Source organism: Eriocheir sinensis, chromosome 37 (assembly GCF_024679095.1).
Source record: "Eriocheir sinensis breed Jianghai 21 chromosome 37, ASM2467909v1, whole genome shotgun sequence".
In the NCBI taxonomy this organism is placed as follows: domain Eukaryota; kingdom Metazoa; phylum Arthropoda; class Malacostraca; order Decapoda; family Varunidae; genus Eriocheir; species Eriocheir sinensis.
Window position 1 is genome coordinate 12529071 of NC_066545.1, and position 17162 is coordinate 12546232.

The 17162-nt window shown below is 42.7% G+C and overlaps 1 protein-coding gene and 1 long non-coding RNA gene across 52 annotated transcripts in view; one reads left to right on the forward strand and one right to left on the reverse strand.

Moving 5' to 3' along the window:
- The window catches only part of LOC127008263 (alpha-tocopherol transfer protein-like), a 23718-nt gene extending 8546 nt beyond the window's left edge, over nt 1–15172 (forward strand). For 2 of the 50 annotated variants that reach the window (XM_050880047.1, XM_050880042.1), the window contains exons 2-9: nt 694–793; nt 2226–2644; nt 3139–3244; nt 3676–3826; nt 4173–4366; nt 5098–5208; nt 5380–5524; nt 9767–15172. In XM_050880047.1, the coding sequence (XP_050736004.1) occupies nt 701–793; nt 2226–2644; nt 3139–3244; nt 3676–3826; nt 4173–4366; nt 5098–5208; nt 5380–5524; nt 9767–9888 (1341 nt within the window). In that variant the 5' untranslated portion in view covers nt 694–700 and the 3' untranslated portion in view covers nt 9889–15172. Of the gene's footprint in view, nt 1–693; nt 794–2225; nt 2645–3138; nt 3245–3675; nt 3827–4172; nt 4367–5097; nt 5209–5379; nt 5525–7065; nt 7199–9766 lie in introns of all 50 variants that reach the window. The other 48 variants (XR_007760951.1, XR_007760954.1, XR_007760966.1 and 45 more) reach the window with 48 other exon arrangements.
- On the reverse strand, nt 7059–11863 carry LOC127008266 (uncharacterized). Of its 2 annotated transcripts, none has more exons than XR_007760975.1 (3): nt 11777–11863; nt 7431–7831; nt 7059–7192 (listed from the first exon to the last, which is right to left on the reverse strand). It is a non-coding gene; the product is annotated as an uncharacterized LOC127008266 (long non-coding RNA). The 2 variants fall into 2 exon arrangements; XR_007760976.1 differs by having other exon boundaries at nt 7074–7192; nt 7691–7831.
- Nucleotides 15173–17162: the final 1990 nt, after the last annotated feature.

Sequence of the window (17162 nt, forward strand, 5' to 3'; positions counted from 1 at the left end):
AGCAGGAAGGAAAGAGGGGAAGGGAGGAAGCATTGAAAAGACAACTCCTCAAACCTTGCATCAGTATTTTTTTCATTTGTAAAAGTCGAGCCAACATTTGAAAGAGAGTGGGAGTCGGGCGTTCCCTGAAAAGAGAGATGGAAACTGAATAGACTTGACGAGTGAGCCTGCGATCCTGAATGCTGCCTGATGTCCCTTACCTTGCTGTCCCTCCTATGATGTGGCCTGGGTCACTGGGGGAGAGGAGAGGAGCGGAAAGAGAAGAGGAAAGAAGAGAGAAGAGGAGAGGAAAGAGAAGAGGAAAGGAGAGAGGAGACGAAAGAGAAGAATAGAGGAGACCATAGAAGAGGGAAGCAAAGAGAAGAGGTGAAGAAAGAAAACTATTAGACGAGACTAGAGGAGAGGAAAGAAGTGAAAAGAACATATTAGAGGAAAAAGATATAAAAAAAGAGGATTGGAGAGGAGAGAAGAGGAGGAGGAGATGATGTTTTGATATATACTCTATTTTTTCTTACTTTTCTTTTTTATTGTTCTGCTATAGATGTGAAGGGAGAATTATTGGACAGAGAACCTAACCATGACTGTCTTTCCCTTTCTTCTGTATTCAATTCCTTCACTGTCTTGTCCACATACTCACAGGCCTCCACCTCCCCCAGCTCCACCCCTCACAAGCCCTCCCTTCCCTCCACACAGGCCCAGCATGGTGGAGACAAGGGAGGAGTCTGGCCTCTCCACTTTGCAGCCTCTCAACCCACCACCGCATGCCACCACACAGCTCACAGGAGAGACTGAAGTAAGGGCTTGAGAGGCCTTGGCTGTGTGTGTGTGTGTGGGTATATATATGTTTAGTAGAATGTTAACCTGGTAGCAGCGGGGATCATGTTTCTTAATGGTCCCTCCAAGCGAGAAAAATGAGAAAAAATCACCCCTCACACAAACCATTTCATAATACATATCAAAGCATTTGTGATCAGATTATGTATCATCTATTTTGGGGGGTTTATATCATGGCACAAAGTTGGCCCCTCGCTGCTACACGATAAAGCCACAAATTTGGCCCATTGCTGGTACCGGGTTAAGAGCTTCAGGACCGTATTCTCAAACACTTCACCGCTTACACACTCACATTTGACAGGGTTTTTGACGGGGTATTGGGCATTTCCAGAGGTACATTTATTACCCTGGTGGTAGTTTGACCCCTCTTCTGTACCTTAACCCGGTAGCAGCGACAGGCCAAGTTTGTGGCTTTACCGTGTAGCAGCGACGGGCCAAATTTGTGCTATGATATAAACCCCCCAAAATAGATGATACATAATCTGATCACAAATGCTTTGATATATAATATGAAATGGTTTGTGTGAGGGGTGATTTTTTTTTCATTTTTCTCGCTTGGAGGGACCATTAAGAAACACGATCCCTGATGCTACTGGGTTAAACGTGAAAAACACACATGAAAACCCGATTAAGCTCCATTTTAGCCATTGGAAACAAATGACGTGAGAGGTGGAGGCGTCTGAGAATACCGACCTCGTACGCACTCCAGCTTCTTTTTTTTAAGGAGTATAGGTTTGAGAGGCCTTGGCTGAGTGTGTATGTGTGTGTAGGGGATGTTGAGTTCCAGATAGTACACTTTAGCTTGGTTCTTCATAGTGTGGGTTGCGATTACTACTCACTTTTTTTTTTTTACAACAAAGGAGAAAGCTCAAGGGCACAAAAAAGGAAACTAATAAAAAAAAGCCCGCTACTCGCTGCTCCTAATGGTCCCCTCTTCATATGTTGCCCCAACCATTTGAGGAGAGAAATGAATTAGCTACCTTTTTCTTTCTATTAATTTCCTTAGTGCCAGTACAGAGTCATGTTGAAGGGTAGTGATGGCACCCCAAGCCTATTAGAGACAGAGACATATTTCAAATGACTACAAGATTTAATTCTGTGCAACTTAAATGGAAAAAATAATTAAAGTATAGTTATAATCAATTGTATTTCTTATTACTTGATTTATTTTTTACAGCAGAGGAAACAACTCAAGGGCAAAAAATAATGAAAAAAAGCCCGCTACTCGATACTCGTATACTGATGAATACTATGTAAAAGCCAAAGGGCAAAAAAAAAAGGAAAAATAATGAAGAAAAAGCCCACTACTCTATTCTCATATACTGATGAATTCTATTACTTTTTTTTACCATTGCTTTACCTTACCGCTAACCATCCACCTCTACTTCCAGCAACTAGACAAAAAGCCACAACAACAAACAACCACAAACACAGCAGGAACGACAGTAAGGGGAACCAACACCAACAGCCAAAACAGCAACAGCAACCCAACAGGAGACCAGGAGAGCAGAACAGCAGCAGCAGGAGACAGCAGAACAGACGGAAGCACCTCAACAGCACCACCACAGCAGCACATAGGCACAATGCAGCTCAACGAGAGAAGAGGAGTGGAGGAGGGCGTAGAAGAGGGGAGGGATGCGCTGGTGGTGGAGGCACGGGACTCAGGGCCAGTGCTGGAGGTGCTGCGGAAGGACAGGCGGGTGGTGGCGGTGGCGGGCGATGGCTCCCTCCCCGCCGTGCTGTGTGAGGAAGCCGAGGGGGACCTGCACGAGAAGCCTGACTGGGTGGACCGGGACGTGGAGGCTCTGAGGTGAGGGGGTGTTCAGTTGTAGATTCTTTTTATCGTCCATGTTTTTTTTTTAAGGGGGGTTACGATTATGCATTCTCTTATAGTAGCGTTCAAGATATAAGATTTTTTGTTTTGTTTTGTTTCAGATTTTTTGTTTTGTTTTAACCTTTTTTTGTTGTTGGGGAGGATTATGATCAGGGATTTGAATTTCCTCTGTTTTTTGGGGGATGTCATTGATTTATCTGGTAAAGCATATCAGTAAACATGCATAATTTACTAAAGATAACAAAATAATACCCAAACATTAATTTCTAAAGTGTCCAGTTATTTCCAATGTGGTTTCTCTTTGTTCCCTGGAAGTAGTACTCATCTATTGCCAGAAATGCCCTAACATATTTTTTTTCCCATTATATTTCCTCCCTTACAACTCCTAATGCAAACCAGAATTTCCTGTCAGACTACCATCCCCCTTCATTCCCTCCCAGCCTAATGCCTCTCACACTCTCGCCACACAGGGAGATGGTGGAGGCAGAGCCGGGACTCAACTCTCGCCTCGACAAGCCCTTCCTGCTCTCCTTCCTCCGGGCACGAAAGTTTGACTACGACAAGGCAATGGCCATGGTAAGCTGGGAGGATTGTGCGTTAGTGTATATGTCTGTGTGTAATAGTGTTTTCTGTAGCAAGATGAGGAAGAGAAAGAGCTGTAGAATGAAAGGAGGAAGTAGTATAGGTTATGGAAATATTCTACTCTGAACTTCACAGTGATGAGGGTTGGCAGGAGAAAGTGGTAAAGAGAATGAGTAGGGATGAAACAGAAGGAAAAGATGACCTAACTATCAAAGAATCAGGCAACTCCATACTAAAAAATCTAGCTCAAACATTTATTTATAGGAACGAAACCTCATGCCTATAAGCACAGGCCTAACACTTTGAGAAAAAATAAATAGAGGCATCTGTTATGGAGTAAATCCTGAATGTCACCAAACCGTTCTTTTTCCTCTCATTCCTGGCAGGTACACAGTTACCCCACTTTTCCCTCTCCTCCCCGGCAGGTCCGCAGTTACTATCGTGCGCGGCAGGAGAACGCAGACATGTATGTGAACCTCGTCCCCTCAGCGCTGGACTCCGTGTGGCCGCTGCGCCTTCAGACTGTGCTGCCCATGCCGGACCGCCTCGGCCGCACCGTTATCGTCTTCAGGGCCGGTGCGTCATCGTTCCTCACTCAACTGCTCTTTTATCATAAATTCCTTTCTTTTTCTTTCAATTTTTGTTTTTGTTTTTAACCCATCCACTGCGATTGGCACGGATTTGGCTTTCACTAGTAGCTTGGTAACATATACTCCCAGGTCTTCCTCTGCCTCTGTGGTGGATAGAGGAGTGTTTCCCATGTGGTATTGGTATGCTGGATTTCCCCTGCCAAGGTGCATGACTTTACATTTTTCTTAATTGAATTGTAGCAGGCACTTTTTTTTCCATTCTTGTAGTTTGGTGATGTCAAGGGGTTAAGAATAGTTATCAATCTTACCTCACCTGTCTCTCCCTCCAACAGGTGCGTGGAACCCCGAGACCGCCGGCTTGGATGATGTGTTCCGCTCGCAGGTGGTGGTGCTGGAACATGTGGTGCGGCTCCCCGTCACACAGCTCCGGGGTGTGGCGGCTGTGGTGGACTGTGCCGGCCTCTCCATGGCCCACGCATATCAGCTCACCCCCACACACATCAGGCGCATGATCTCCGTGATTCAGGTGGGCCGAGGAAATACCTGTAACATTTATACCTATAGGGATTTTTTTTTTTTTTTTTTTATTATTATTTTTTTTCCAGCAAGGGAGCTCAAGGGCACTAAAAGAAATTAGTAATAAAAAAAGCCCACCAAGCACTACTCCAACAAAAGAACAGTAGAAGAAGAGGCCATTTTATCATTGCCTTCTGCCTCAACCAGTGTACATGATGTCAAGATAAAATATATTGGTGAAATAGTCACCATTACCTTTACAGACAGTGATGGTGATTTTTATCTTGTCATTGCGTATTATCATCACCATCACTACATCACCTTCGTAAACAAACTGGCTGTCATTATTTTCTACTTTTCAGGAAATCGAAAAAAAAATTCATTATCTCATTTGGCTTCAGATTTAGGCAGAAATGAAAAGGCTACTTGTAGAACACTCGAGCCTTGAATGACGAAGACAACTATACAAAAATGGGCCTCACTCCGTCACATGATGAAAAATTGATATAGACAAAAACTGGAAATCGATGAAAAGTGACTTAGGCAAATATTTTATGAGGGTGACAACTACCTTCTACCTTAACCAGTCAGTGTAGACGATGATATGATAATGTATCGATATGAAGATGTATTGTTGTGAAGCATTACAACCATCACCATCTATCCGTACATACATGTTAGGATCGTGAGGATCTTTAGTTTTGTCATTGCATATTATCACCACTACACTTGCCATTGCAGGAGGTGTTTCCACTGCGATTCAAGGCTCTCCACTTTGTGCACGAGCCGGCCATCTTCGACTGGGTGTTCTCCTTCATCAAGCCCTTCCTCTCCGACACCATCAAGGGCAGGGTGAGTACGGGAGTGAGTGAGCTCCAGTTCTCTCTCTTACACTTAATACGTTTAACTGATGAAAGAAAGACAGATTGATGACAGCATTAAATATCTGCACATATGTTTGTGTATGTATTTGTTAACATTGTGTTGCTTAAAATCACCTGACTGTTCCTTCCCTCCACACAGCTCCACTTCCATGGCGAGGACATGTCATCACTCCACCAGCACATCCCTGCGGAGGAGCTGCCCGAGGAGGTTGGGGGCACACAGGGACCCATGGACAACACCTTCCTCGTGGAGCAGCTGAAGAGGAACGAGGAGTACTTCAAAGGTAGGATCAAGGGGAGTAATGGAGGGGAGAGGGTTGGAGAGGTAAGGTGCTGGAAAGGTGTGTGAGTGGGGTGGCGGGGAATGAGGGAAGAGGTTGCAAGTGGAGGGTAAAGGGATGGAGGTCTGGAGAGGTAAGGTGGGAGGGGCTGTGGTGGGGAATGAGGGAAGAAGTTGCAAGTGGAGGGTAAAGGGATGGAGGTCTGGAGGTAAAAAGGACAATTGAAAATACAAACTATTACGCATGGGAGAATATCGTCCATTCCTTAACCACTTAGCGCTTGCCTTTGTTGCTTTATTTAATTAACTAGACATTTGTTGTATTGTGTTTCATTGGCTATTTTCTGTGTGTATTAATTTTTGTTTGTCTTTCAATTTACATTTAATTTTGTTTCATGTATATGTCATGTTTTTGTTTGCTTTCTCTTAGTTTGTGTTTTTCTTTTCTTCCTATTCTATCATTTCCTTTATATTGTCTTCTTGATTTTTTCTGTCATTCTTTATATATATAGTCTTGATTTTTTTTCTTTCTTCATTTGTCTGTCATTTCCTTTCCTCACTTACCTGTCTACTTACCTTGACTTTCCTGTACATTCTTTCCATGCAGTTTATATAGAGAGCTGTCTGTGGTGTCTCTCTTCATGTATCTGTCCTCTTAAACAAACACATTTACACTTTTTATTGACTCAAGACTGACCAGCACTTCAGAAACTATACAGACCAGCACTTTAGAAACTATACAGACCAGCACTTTAGAAACTATACAGACCAGCACTTCAGAAACTATACAGACCAGCACTTCAGAAACTATACAGACCAGCACTTCAGAAACTATACAGACCAGCACTTCAGAAACTATACAGACCAGCACTTCAGAAACTATACAGACCAGCACTTCAGAAACTATACAGACCAGCACTTCGGAAACTATACAGATCAGCACTTCAGCAACCATTGTATCAGTACAGAGAGAAGTTATAATATTTGTGTTAATGAAGTCTTAGTTATTACAAGGTCTTATACTATTTGGTGTGCCCTAAACAATAACAACCAGTCACATAAAAAGAACCAAGAAAAAAGATTAGTTTATTGCCTTGGGAATAGACGTGGAACTAACTCCCTGGCAATAGACGTGGAATTAACTCCCATAATTTTGTACATTTTCTTTACACTAAGTTGCCTATGCAGAGTTCAAAGTCAATGCCACTCTTCCAGTAAGACTAAATTACATTCTTTAAGACTTTAGATATGGTGAGGATCTTCCCTCTGATCGTACTGGTCTGATTCCGCCTCAGTTTTGTTCTTTACTATAGCGTGCCTTCCTCAACCATTTCCTGCTTTTATTTAGTCATGCACCTTACCCTGCTACCCTGCCCTTCTTATAACCACTTGTAAGTTTGCTCACTATTCTGCACCTTTATCCTGTTCTGCCTTGTCATTCTTTCCTTACCACCTCCTCTCCATCATGTTTCCTGCACCTCCATCACAGTTACCTCTCCCTCAGCCTTCTCACCCCCTCCTGTGTCTCCCTGTCCCTCCCCTTAGTGAGGGTGTCCAGGTCTGCCAGGCTCGGTGTTCCCTGCAAGAAAAAGTCCCGCTTCTGGCTTCCCTTGCGTCCCCGCCGGTGGCTCCGTCAATAGAGCTGTGTGTGTTTATTGCACCTCAAGTTGTTCTGGAAGTAAGGAAGTATAAGGCCAGGTAGATGGATGGATATTGATATCATACATCTTACAGTGCCTCTCCAGAGTAGCCAAGTAGTCGGGTATTAACAAAGAGTTGCTCTGTGCTTCTCAATAGCTTATGGATATAGCGAAGCATCCACCAGGTGCTTCACGTCTCTATGATTTCCTTTTGTTGCTGAATATTAGGAGCGAGACACTGCAAGGTCCTTCTTTAGTAATCTAACCCACCTGTGTTGACTTTTGGAGGCCTTGTGTGTGTTCTTGAGTGTCGTGAGGAAGTCTTCTTAACACCACCCACAGCCGGCCACAGGTCCAAGGTCCCTCAGTGGGGCTAGAGCAGCTTTACTCTTTCCGTAACTCTTAGTAAGTCTGTCTTGTCTGTAAATAATTTCTCAGAAGGGAAGTCTGGGAACACTAACACCGCTGTAAATAGTGTATTGGTTCTTTTCCTATCTCAGGGGTTCTTTAATGTGGTCGTACAAACTCACCAGAACTTTAGCAGCAGATGTTGTATTTGGAAGTCCTTGGTGGTGCTCTTGTAATATTGTTTCTCTGGAATGCTGAGCTGCCTCTGTCCAGCTCCCTTACTTCTTTCAGTAGTGGTGTATTATTTCTGTTGTGTGGGAAGACTGAAAACCAAAGGCAATCTCTTGTATGTATGTAGTGTACTAGATTAAAACTGTAGTTCACTTTTAAGGTGAAGGGAAATTGAAACTTTGGTGTAACTCTCTTTTACTGTCTCAGCTACATGAAATCTTTATCAAATATGTACATGATAAAAGCTAAGGTGGTTCAGGTGTGTACCATTCTAATGAGTACGGCTATCAGGAAAAACATTTCTTGGATCATTGAATGGAGATATAGGAACGAGAATTGTCAAGATAGTACATTATTTTGACAGTTCTCACTTTTTTTTTTTTTTACGAGTTTCTATTAGTAAACCTACCTTATGCTTTGACACGGGAACCTCAACCATTGTCCCATCCTTATATAACCTCCCCACTTACATTAATTAACCCTTTCAACTCTGACTAACTTGACGAACAGGAACCTCAACCATTGTCCCATCCTTATATAACCTCCACACTTACATTAATTAACCCTTTCAACTCTGACTAACTTGACAAACAGGAACCTCAACCATTGTCCCATCCTTATATAACCTCCACACTTACATTAAACTGGAACCTCAACCATTGTCCCATCCTTATATAACCTCCCCACTTACATTAATTAACCCTTTCAACTCTGACTAACTTGACGAACTGGAACCTCAACCATTGTCCCATCCTTATATAACCTCCCCACTTACATTAATTAACCCTTTCAACTCTGACTAACTTGACAAACAGGAACCTCAACCATTGTCCCATCCTTATATAATTTTAGTGACACGACTAGCCTGATGGGTGAGCCTCCCATAACTCCCTCTGCCAGTGGGGTACCTCTTTGGCTAACTGGATAAGGAGTGGCTCTCCCGTTACGCTGGTCGCAGGTTCGATCCCCACGGCGCCAGCAAACCTTTCCTTGTCTTGATTAGTTTCTCGTGTTTCGTTACACACAGTAGTCGTGTGGGAGTGTAGTAAAGAGAAAATTCTGGCATTTCATAATCTCCCCACTTAACACTTCCAACTATCTTTTGACTAACTTGACAAACAGGAACCTCAACCATTGTCCCATTCTTATATAATCTCCCCACTTACATTAAACAAATCCAACCCCAACTATCTTTGACTAACTTTACTTGCACTCCTGTACCATCTAATGCCTGTATACCATTTAACATTTCTTGCAGTGCTGTATGTAATCCTCTCTAGCCCTTTGCAGTGCTGTATGTAATCCTCTCTAACCCTTTGCAGTGCTGTATGTAATCTAACCCTTTGCAGTGCTGTATGTAATCCTCTCTAACCCTTTGCAGTGCTGTATGTAATCTAACCCTTTGCAGTGCTGTATGTAATCCTTTCTAACCCTCCCCATCCACCACCACACAACAGACACTGCCCCTCCACACCCCAGACTATAAAGCCACACGCCCCTTCCCTTGAAACCTGCCGGATGTGTGAGTCCTTTCCCCAAGCCTGCCATGAATACTAGACACTGGAGGTTGTAATGATTTGTATGTATCGACGCCACAACCTTCCTTTACGAGCGCTACGCTTTTCTAACCCCATAATCTTCCTTTACTTTCACTCATTTTCTTGAACATCTCTAACACCCTGCAACCTTTCTTTACTCTTGCTTTTCTTCTCTTAACACACTGCAACTTTTTTTTACTCACTCATCTTTCAGCCCACAACCTTCCTCTCCCTTTCTCTCATCTTCTCTAACACCTCATAACCTTTCTTTACTCACTCATCTTTCTCTTAACAGCCCACAACCTTCCTCTATTCTCTATCTAACACCTCACACACCTGACCTATCATCCCTCAGCCTTCACCACAATAAGCTTTTACAAAACCCATATAACTAACACTAAACCTCCCCTCACCTTAACACTAAACTAACACACTAGAACCCTCTCCTCGTCACATCGGCACTAAACTAACGCCCTGCCTCCACCACAGACCACTTCCAATACGGGTTCGAGCCCTGCGAGGAGCCGGCCAGGGCGGGGGGAGTGCTGGAGGCCGTGACAGACATGGGTTCCCTCCTCGGCAGCTACTACAGGCGCATCTGCATCGACTAGTGTTACCGACCGGGCACTGGTGAAGACTAGTGCTGTAGGGGATGAGGAAGGAGGGGAGAACAAATATATATAATGGATGCAAGATGGGTGTGATTGTGTAGTGATGTGAAGTGTGTGTATAGGTGTGCACACAAATATATATAAAGGCTGGAAGATGGGTGTGATTGTGTAGTGATGTGCTCTCTTGTTGTGTCTGAGGTGGTGTGTATGTGTGTATAGGTGTGCACGCAAATATATATAAAAGCTGGAAGATGGGTGTGATTGTATAGTGATTTGCTCCGTTCTTGTGTCTGAGGTTGTGGAAATGTATTGAAGTGAAGTTTATATATGTGTGTGTAGAGGAGACGTGCGTGTTTGTGCGAGAGATTTAAAGAGTTGTTAGGATGCTGCTGGTCATGTTGGCGATTGTTATCTTCTTGCCATTGTTTACCGCTTTGTCTATTCCAGCATGTTTTGTGACCACTACCTAACAACCATGACAACTATTGCTACTACTAGTCACTGTTGCAAGAGGCTGTGTGGCTCCGTGGTACAATGTTTTGCTTCTAACAAGGTGAAAGGCAGGGCAAGTGTTTAGTGAAAAAGAAAAGTGTTTGGATATTATATAAAGCAAAATGTCTCTGCCGAATTGACTCATTGTGGCATTTACTTCCAAAAGGCTGATGTGGCCACAAGTGCCTCAAACTCACTCAAAGTCCAGATATGGGTTAGTCGCAGCTACATTGCAAGTGACCAAATTAGTTTATCAGTAATTAATATTAAGACAATCATATACTATTCTTACAAATTTATTATAATCAGTGATGAAGCAAACTGACTCAGCCAAATTGTAGCTAACCTCATCATTTTCTTGGAGACAAATGCCAAAAAGATGTGTGTGGGGACCTATTTTTAACCTGGCAGCTGTCTTGTCTCTATGTTTGAGCAGACAATGTTTTAGAATAATGTAAAAGATATTAACCACACACTAGGAGAGAGGGTCACATGATGATGGCAGTGATGATTATGAAGACCCGTTAACTAGGCAACTAAAACTAAATAGCTTCCTGTCCTGTACCATGGAGCACCTGACCTTAAACGTTTCGACTACAACCAACAGCAAGGCAACCATTATTAACCACCACTACTGCTGTTTCTACTACTACCTTCACTGACCTAGAGACACTATCAGAATCAGGAATACTTAACTTTACTTCTGCTTCTTTCATACATAACATTCTGCTGCTTTCCATACTGCTGCTGCTGCTGCTTGAATGGGTCAGCAATGCCTTAAGAATGTTCGTGCAATACTCAGGGACAATACAAAAGTGTGAAGGAAATTATGTGACTGGATGGTAAAAATAAATTGTATAATAGGTGTAGTTTATATATTTTTTTTATATACTTAGTTAACCAAAATTGGGATGTTAAAATAGTGTCAGAAAAGAGAAGGAATTGGGATATAGCTTCAGGTCATCTGTGTAACCAAAATTGGGGTGTTAAAATAGAGTCAGAAAAGAGAAGGCATCAGGATATAGCTTCAGGTCATCTATGTAACCAAAATTGGGGTGTTAGAGTAAAAAAAGAGAAGGCATCAGGATATAGCTTCAGGTCATCTATGTATGTATGCTCACAGTTATGTAGACCAAATCCGCACACGTGTATACATAAGTGTCGGGAGAGGTGTGTGTGCGCATGTGTATATACTTATAATACCTACACAACTACCTATAGCAATACTGAACAATGCGAATGAACTGTTGTCAATGCAAATGAACTATTGAGTGCAGACAAAAGGCGCCAAAGCAACAGGGACAAAACTAAACGTGTAATTTGCCAGAGAAGAAACTTTACAAAAAAACACATATATACCTCATGTTTCTTGTTCCTGAAAAGAGTTTATATTTACTTTTGTCTTCCTTCTCCTGACGTGTATCTTGCCCCAGAAGCCGAGGGAAGGAGGTCTATCGGTTACGGAGTTTATCCCTCGTTGCAGACCTGAAAAGAACGAACATTTTTAAGGGTCAAGTTTAGGACATTTGTTAAAGTCATCCTTGATATTTAACCCGTTAGCAGTGACGGGCCAAGTTTGTGGCTTTACCGTGTACCAGCGATGGGATGATTTTTTCTCTTTTCTTGCTGAGAGGGGGACCTATAAGAAACATGGTCCCCACAGCTACCGGGTTAATTGTTTCTCGTGTAAAGGCTTTATTCATGTGAGCATCAATAGTGTACATTTCTGGCAATCGGAGAGGCGGACGTCTTTTCATATTTGTAAATCAAGGGAGGAAACTGACCTGTATGTGTGTTTTGTACTTAAAAACAAACAGGGCAGTGTGTATATACAATGCCTAAAGTTTTTATATACATTAGTTAGCAAAGGATATGAGGCTAAGGCTGAGACCTTTTTCCTTTAAATGTCAAATATGTAACTTTTAAGAGGGTTTCAACTATTTTTAAAGAGTTTTAGGCTAAGGCTTCTTTTTACTATTACAAATGTATCCGTGACTGTAGCTAATACCTGTGGCTGCTCGCCTCTGTTACCCATGTTATGTGCATACTATCCCTTGCTTCCCTTTCTGTCCCTTCCTGTGTATATATCCAGTTCACTTTCCACTCACCTTCTCCACCATGCTCCCTCCTTCCCTCACACTCCCTTCCTCTTACTTACATTCTTCCGTTCATCCTTTTATTTCTCCGTAAGCCCCTTCCACTTTCTCCCTCATGCTCCCTCCTTTCCTCTTACATTCTTCCTTTCATTCTTTTATTTCTTCGTAAGTCCCTTCCTCTTTTATTCATTCTCTCCTCCCCTCGGTAAACACACTTCCGTTCCTCCAGGTTCAGGTGTTGGTCGGGAAGCATAGCCTTTGCAACGGCGCTTCCCTATTTTGTTTCTCTTCTCAATCAGTCAAGTTCCTCCGTTGGTGTTCCCTTTTCATCCACATCTCATACACTATTTTCTTAGCTTCTTTCATCCATTCTTCTCCATCCTCTCCCCCTCTCGGTAGACTCTCTTCCTGCTACTTCCATTCATCCTTTCCTCCCCTTGATGAGTCCCTCCCTCTTACTTCCACTCATTCATTCTTTCTTTCCTCCCACTGGTAAACTTGCATTCCTCCATTCATTCTTTCGGTAGACTCTCTTCCTGCTACTTCCATTCATCCTTTCCTCCCCTTGATGAGTCCCTCCCTCTTACTTCCACTCATTCATTCTTTCTTTCCTCCCACTGGTAAACTTGCATTCCTCCATTCATTCTTTCGGTAGACTCTCTTCCTTTTGCTTCCTTTCTACCATTCATTTCACTTTTTCACTTCCCGCTTCCCCTTCACCCTCTCATCCCCTCAACACCCAAGCCTTTCCCTTAATCCGGCTTTAGATGAACTCCTTCGTCCACAAACCATCTTCAGCTCTGCCTTATCAACTTACCCGAAGAACAGACCACAAATGATCATATAACCCGGGTGTCAGACATGTACGTCAACACACACTAACATGCCACTGACTCACTCACTCTCGGGTTGCCCCACATTGCACTTCATTAACTTTTCCAGCACATTCCACATCTAAGCAGCTCTTTACTTTCATCTATATGCAATTAGTGGATATCCAATAAGCTTCCTTCCTTCAACTGGTGAGGTGTAAAGGGATCAGAGCTTAGACAATAACTTCCGACGGCTGTCAAAATAATTCCGTAACTGTATCAAGGAGTGCAAGGCTTCCAGGAGTTGTTGGCTCTGCTATGTACGACTTTTGTAATCTTGCTAATGGTTGGTTGTTGCCGCTGTGGTGGAGTGTGAGGACAAGAAGGGGAGTGTGTGAGTATAAGGATAGGTAGTGGGGTCTAATGTTGAGGGTAGGTTGTGGAGTCTGTAATAGTGAGGATAGATAGTGGAGTTTGTGGTGATGAAGTGGGAGTGGATGTGTGGCAGAATGTTGGTTGTGAGGTTCATGAGGTTGATAGTGAGCTCGTATTGGTGATGGTAGAGGAGGTTGATTGTGAGGTGGTGGTAGTGGAGGTTGATGATGAGGTGGTGGTAGTGGAGGTTGATGATGAGGTGGTGGTAGAGGAGGTTGATGATGAGGTGGTGGTAGTGGAGGTTGATGATGAGGTGGTGGTAGTGGAGGTTGATGATGAGGTGGTGGTAGAGGAGGTTGATGATGAGGTGGTGGTAGAGGAGGTTGATGATGAGGTGGTGGTAGAGGAGGTTGATTGTGAGGTAGATGAGGTTGAGGGCGAGTTTGTGTTGGTTGTGAAGTTGACGAGGTAGATCGCGAGCTCAGGAATTTGCAAGGATAAGGTATTGAGGCTTAAAATAGATGGTGAGTGTGAGGATGAGGACAAGAAGGGGAGTGTGAGAGCATGTATAAGGCTAGGTAGTGGGGTCTGTTGCAAGGGTACGAAGATGGATGTTGTGAAGGGGAGGGGAGCTGGAGGATGGATCTGGAACGTCGAAAGGAAGTGGGCGGAAAGGTAGCTAAGCGTGAAGGATGATTGAACATGGAGACAAGGATTGGAACATGACAGCTAGGGAGGGTAAGAAGCATCAAAAGAGATAGTCAGGTACTTTAGAGCTAGCAGAGTCGGTGGCCAGTGGAGATTGTTAACTTAGAGGGCAGTGTGCTGGGTGTTAGGAAAAGGGATTTGTCTAGGATAGGGTTGAAGAATGATTAGACAGTGGTATGGAAGATAACTGTGGGTAGTGGGCAGTGGAGATGAAGGGAAAGTTAGAAGGCAGTGCAAAGTGTTTGGGAGAGAGATTAGTAATAAGAGGGATTTGTCTAGGATAGGGTTGAATAATGAAAGAGTGGTATGGAAGATAACTGGGTAGAGGGCAGTGGAGATGAAGGGAAAGTTAGAAGGCAGTGCAAAGTGTTAGGGGAAGAGATTAGTAATAAGAGGGATTTCTCTAGGATAGGGTAGGATAAGGATAAGATAGTGGTGATTGAAAGACGACAGTGGTGTGTGTTAATGTTACAAAGAGCAACTATAGCAGCCTCAAGTTCATCGCAACGCATCGCCACAATGTTAAAAATCTATACCAATGCACAAAAATAATCTGCGCGACATTCAAAATAAGAAAATGCAATCCTTAGTGTGATACTACTTATAGCCATGGTTTTTGTATGTCAAAGATTTAAATAGGTTATCCATGTGGTGTGTTATATATATGTTGGACAGATTGTTCAGAGTTTATATATAAATAGTGTAATAATGTAATTCACAGAGTAAGGGCGAGTTCAGGCAACTCATCCTTGTTTACAAATGTTTCAGTGTTTTATACATATATATAAAAAAGTAATTGTTTGTTTGTTGTTTAAATAATCCTCTGCGGGAGTTTACCTATTTGTGACAGACTTATACATTACACAGGCTATATTCGGGGGGTTTCATCTTAGTCAAATTTATTTTGAACTTTAAACTTTTTAATCCTACCTGGCTTTCAATTAAAACTGCCCATCTTTTCCAGATATTATATCAATTGATATTTCAATATTCATTTTGAAGAGGATGGAGAATTTATAAGTTTTGTTGATAGTCAGGAGCAGCCTTAAATCTGGCCTGTTTTTTCTAATATTAGTATGAAAAAGTTTGGGTTTAGTTGAATAAAACATTTTCATAGTTACATTGACTGGAAAACACAGCGGACCGACCTAACCTGAACTTTGAACCGATGAATAGGGAAAGCTGAAGGAAAGATTAATATAAATTTTATTCAACAATCTCCTGGTATATTGACCATGGGGTCTATGGGGTCATAATATCTATGTAAATCCATGTAAGTCAATGGAGCCAATCGGTAATTGAAAAGCGTCTGGTTGTGACCGTAGACTTTTCGCGTCGCTGGTCAATTAAAGCCCGGCCCGTAACAGCCTTTGTGTCCTGTAGGCATTGGAAACTTGGCTACATTCTTATGTAAACGTTACTGAAAACCTCCTGCTGATGCTGATCAGTCTTCTGGTGGTAAATGTGTTGATATATCTCCCGAGACTGTGTTGAACTAAAAGTTAATATTTCCGTTTTAATGTTGCGTAAGCCTCAAAAGCCAAGCTGAACGGACTCCGGGGTTTGATTCCCTCTCTGGACGGCTGTTGGTGGGATGGGTTGTGTTTCTTGTTAACCCTGGCTACGCACTCGGCACGGAAAAAAAAAAAAAAAAAATCCTGTTCTGATTGTCCGACAATGCGCAGCGCACTCAACCCTCTGCTTTGACAAATCTTCGTGGAATAAGTTGTGCTTCGTCCTAGCTCCCTCCAAGGACGCGCGAGTTAGTGAAAAATATAATGTGCCAGCCATCCGAGGTCAGGTGTTCCTCCCAGTACAGGAGTGAACGAGACATATTCCGTTACGATACCATGGGCGTGGCCACAAGAGATACCCATAATTATTTTTCTTAGTATTTTACAGTCATAAAGGTCAAGTACGGTATAATGCTTGTGAAATAAAGATATCCCGCGACCTCTCATTATTATCTTTTCCCTTGGCCTGCTCCGTAACTGTTGACTGACGAGGTATTTGAAGTGCCCTTAACTTTTTTTTTTTTTTACATCTGAGGACACGGCAATGAAAAAAAAAAAAAAAAAAAAACCGCTACTCGCCGTTCCTATAAAAGATAAAAGTAAAGAGTAGCCAAAAGAGACGTCAATTCCGAGTGGAGAGGTGTCTTGATACACTTACCAATCACTCGCTAATTCAACAGTTCAAACTCGGCTTATTAATGCAGTTAGTATAAGTTTTCCATCGAGCGGCAGTATCAACAGCGTCACATTAATTGTATCAGTTCCTGTTTCTCCGCCAATAGTAAAAGACTCGCCTGTCAACAAGTTTCTCTGCCCTCGAAACACCCTAAAATGCTCACCATAAATGTTAAACCATTATGTCTGCCCAGCGGCGTATCTACGAGGATGTGGGTGAAAGCGTTCCGCCCCGCCACATAATTTATACCTCCCCTCCACTGGCCCTAGCTCTTAGTATTTCCATGGGCAGTTCTATGAGCCTAGTTATAGTTTCACAAAGCTTTCATAGAGGTTGTATTAGTATTTCCATGGGTAGGCCTACGAGTCTAGTTATAGTTTCACAAGGCTTATGTAGAGGTTGTGTTAGTATTTCCATGGGTAGGCCTATGAGTCTAGTTATAGTTTCACAAGGCTTATGTAGAGGTTGTATTAGTATTTCCAAGGGTAGGCCTATGAGTCTAGTTATAGTTTCACAAGGCTTATGTAGAGGTTGTGTTAGTATTTCCATGGGTAGGCCCGAGTCTTGAATGCACATCCCTAATCAAGCAATTGCATGCACA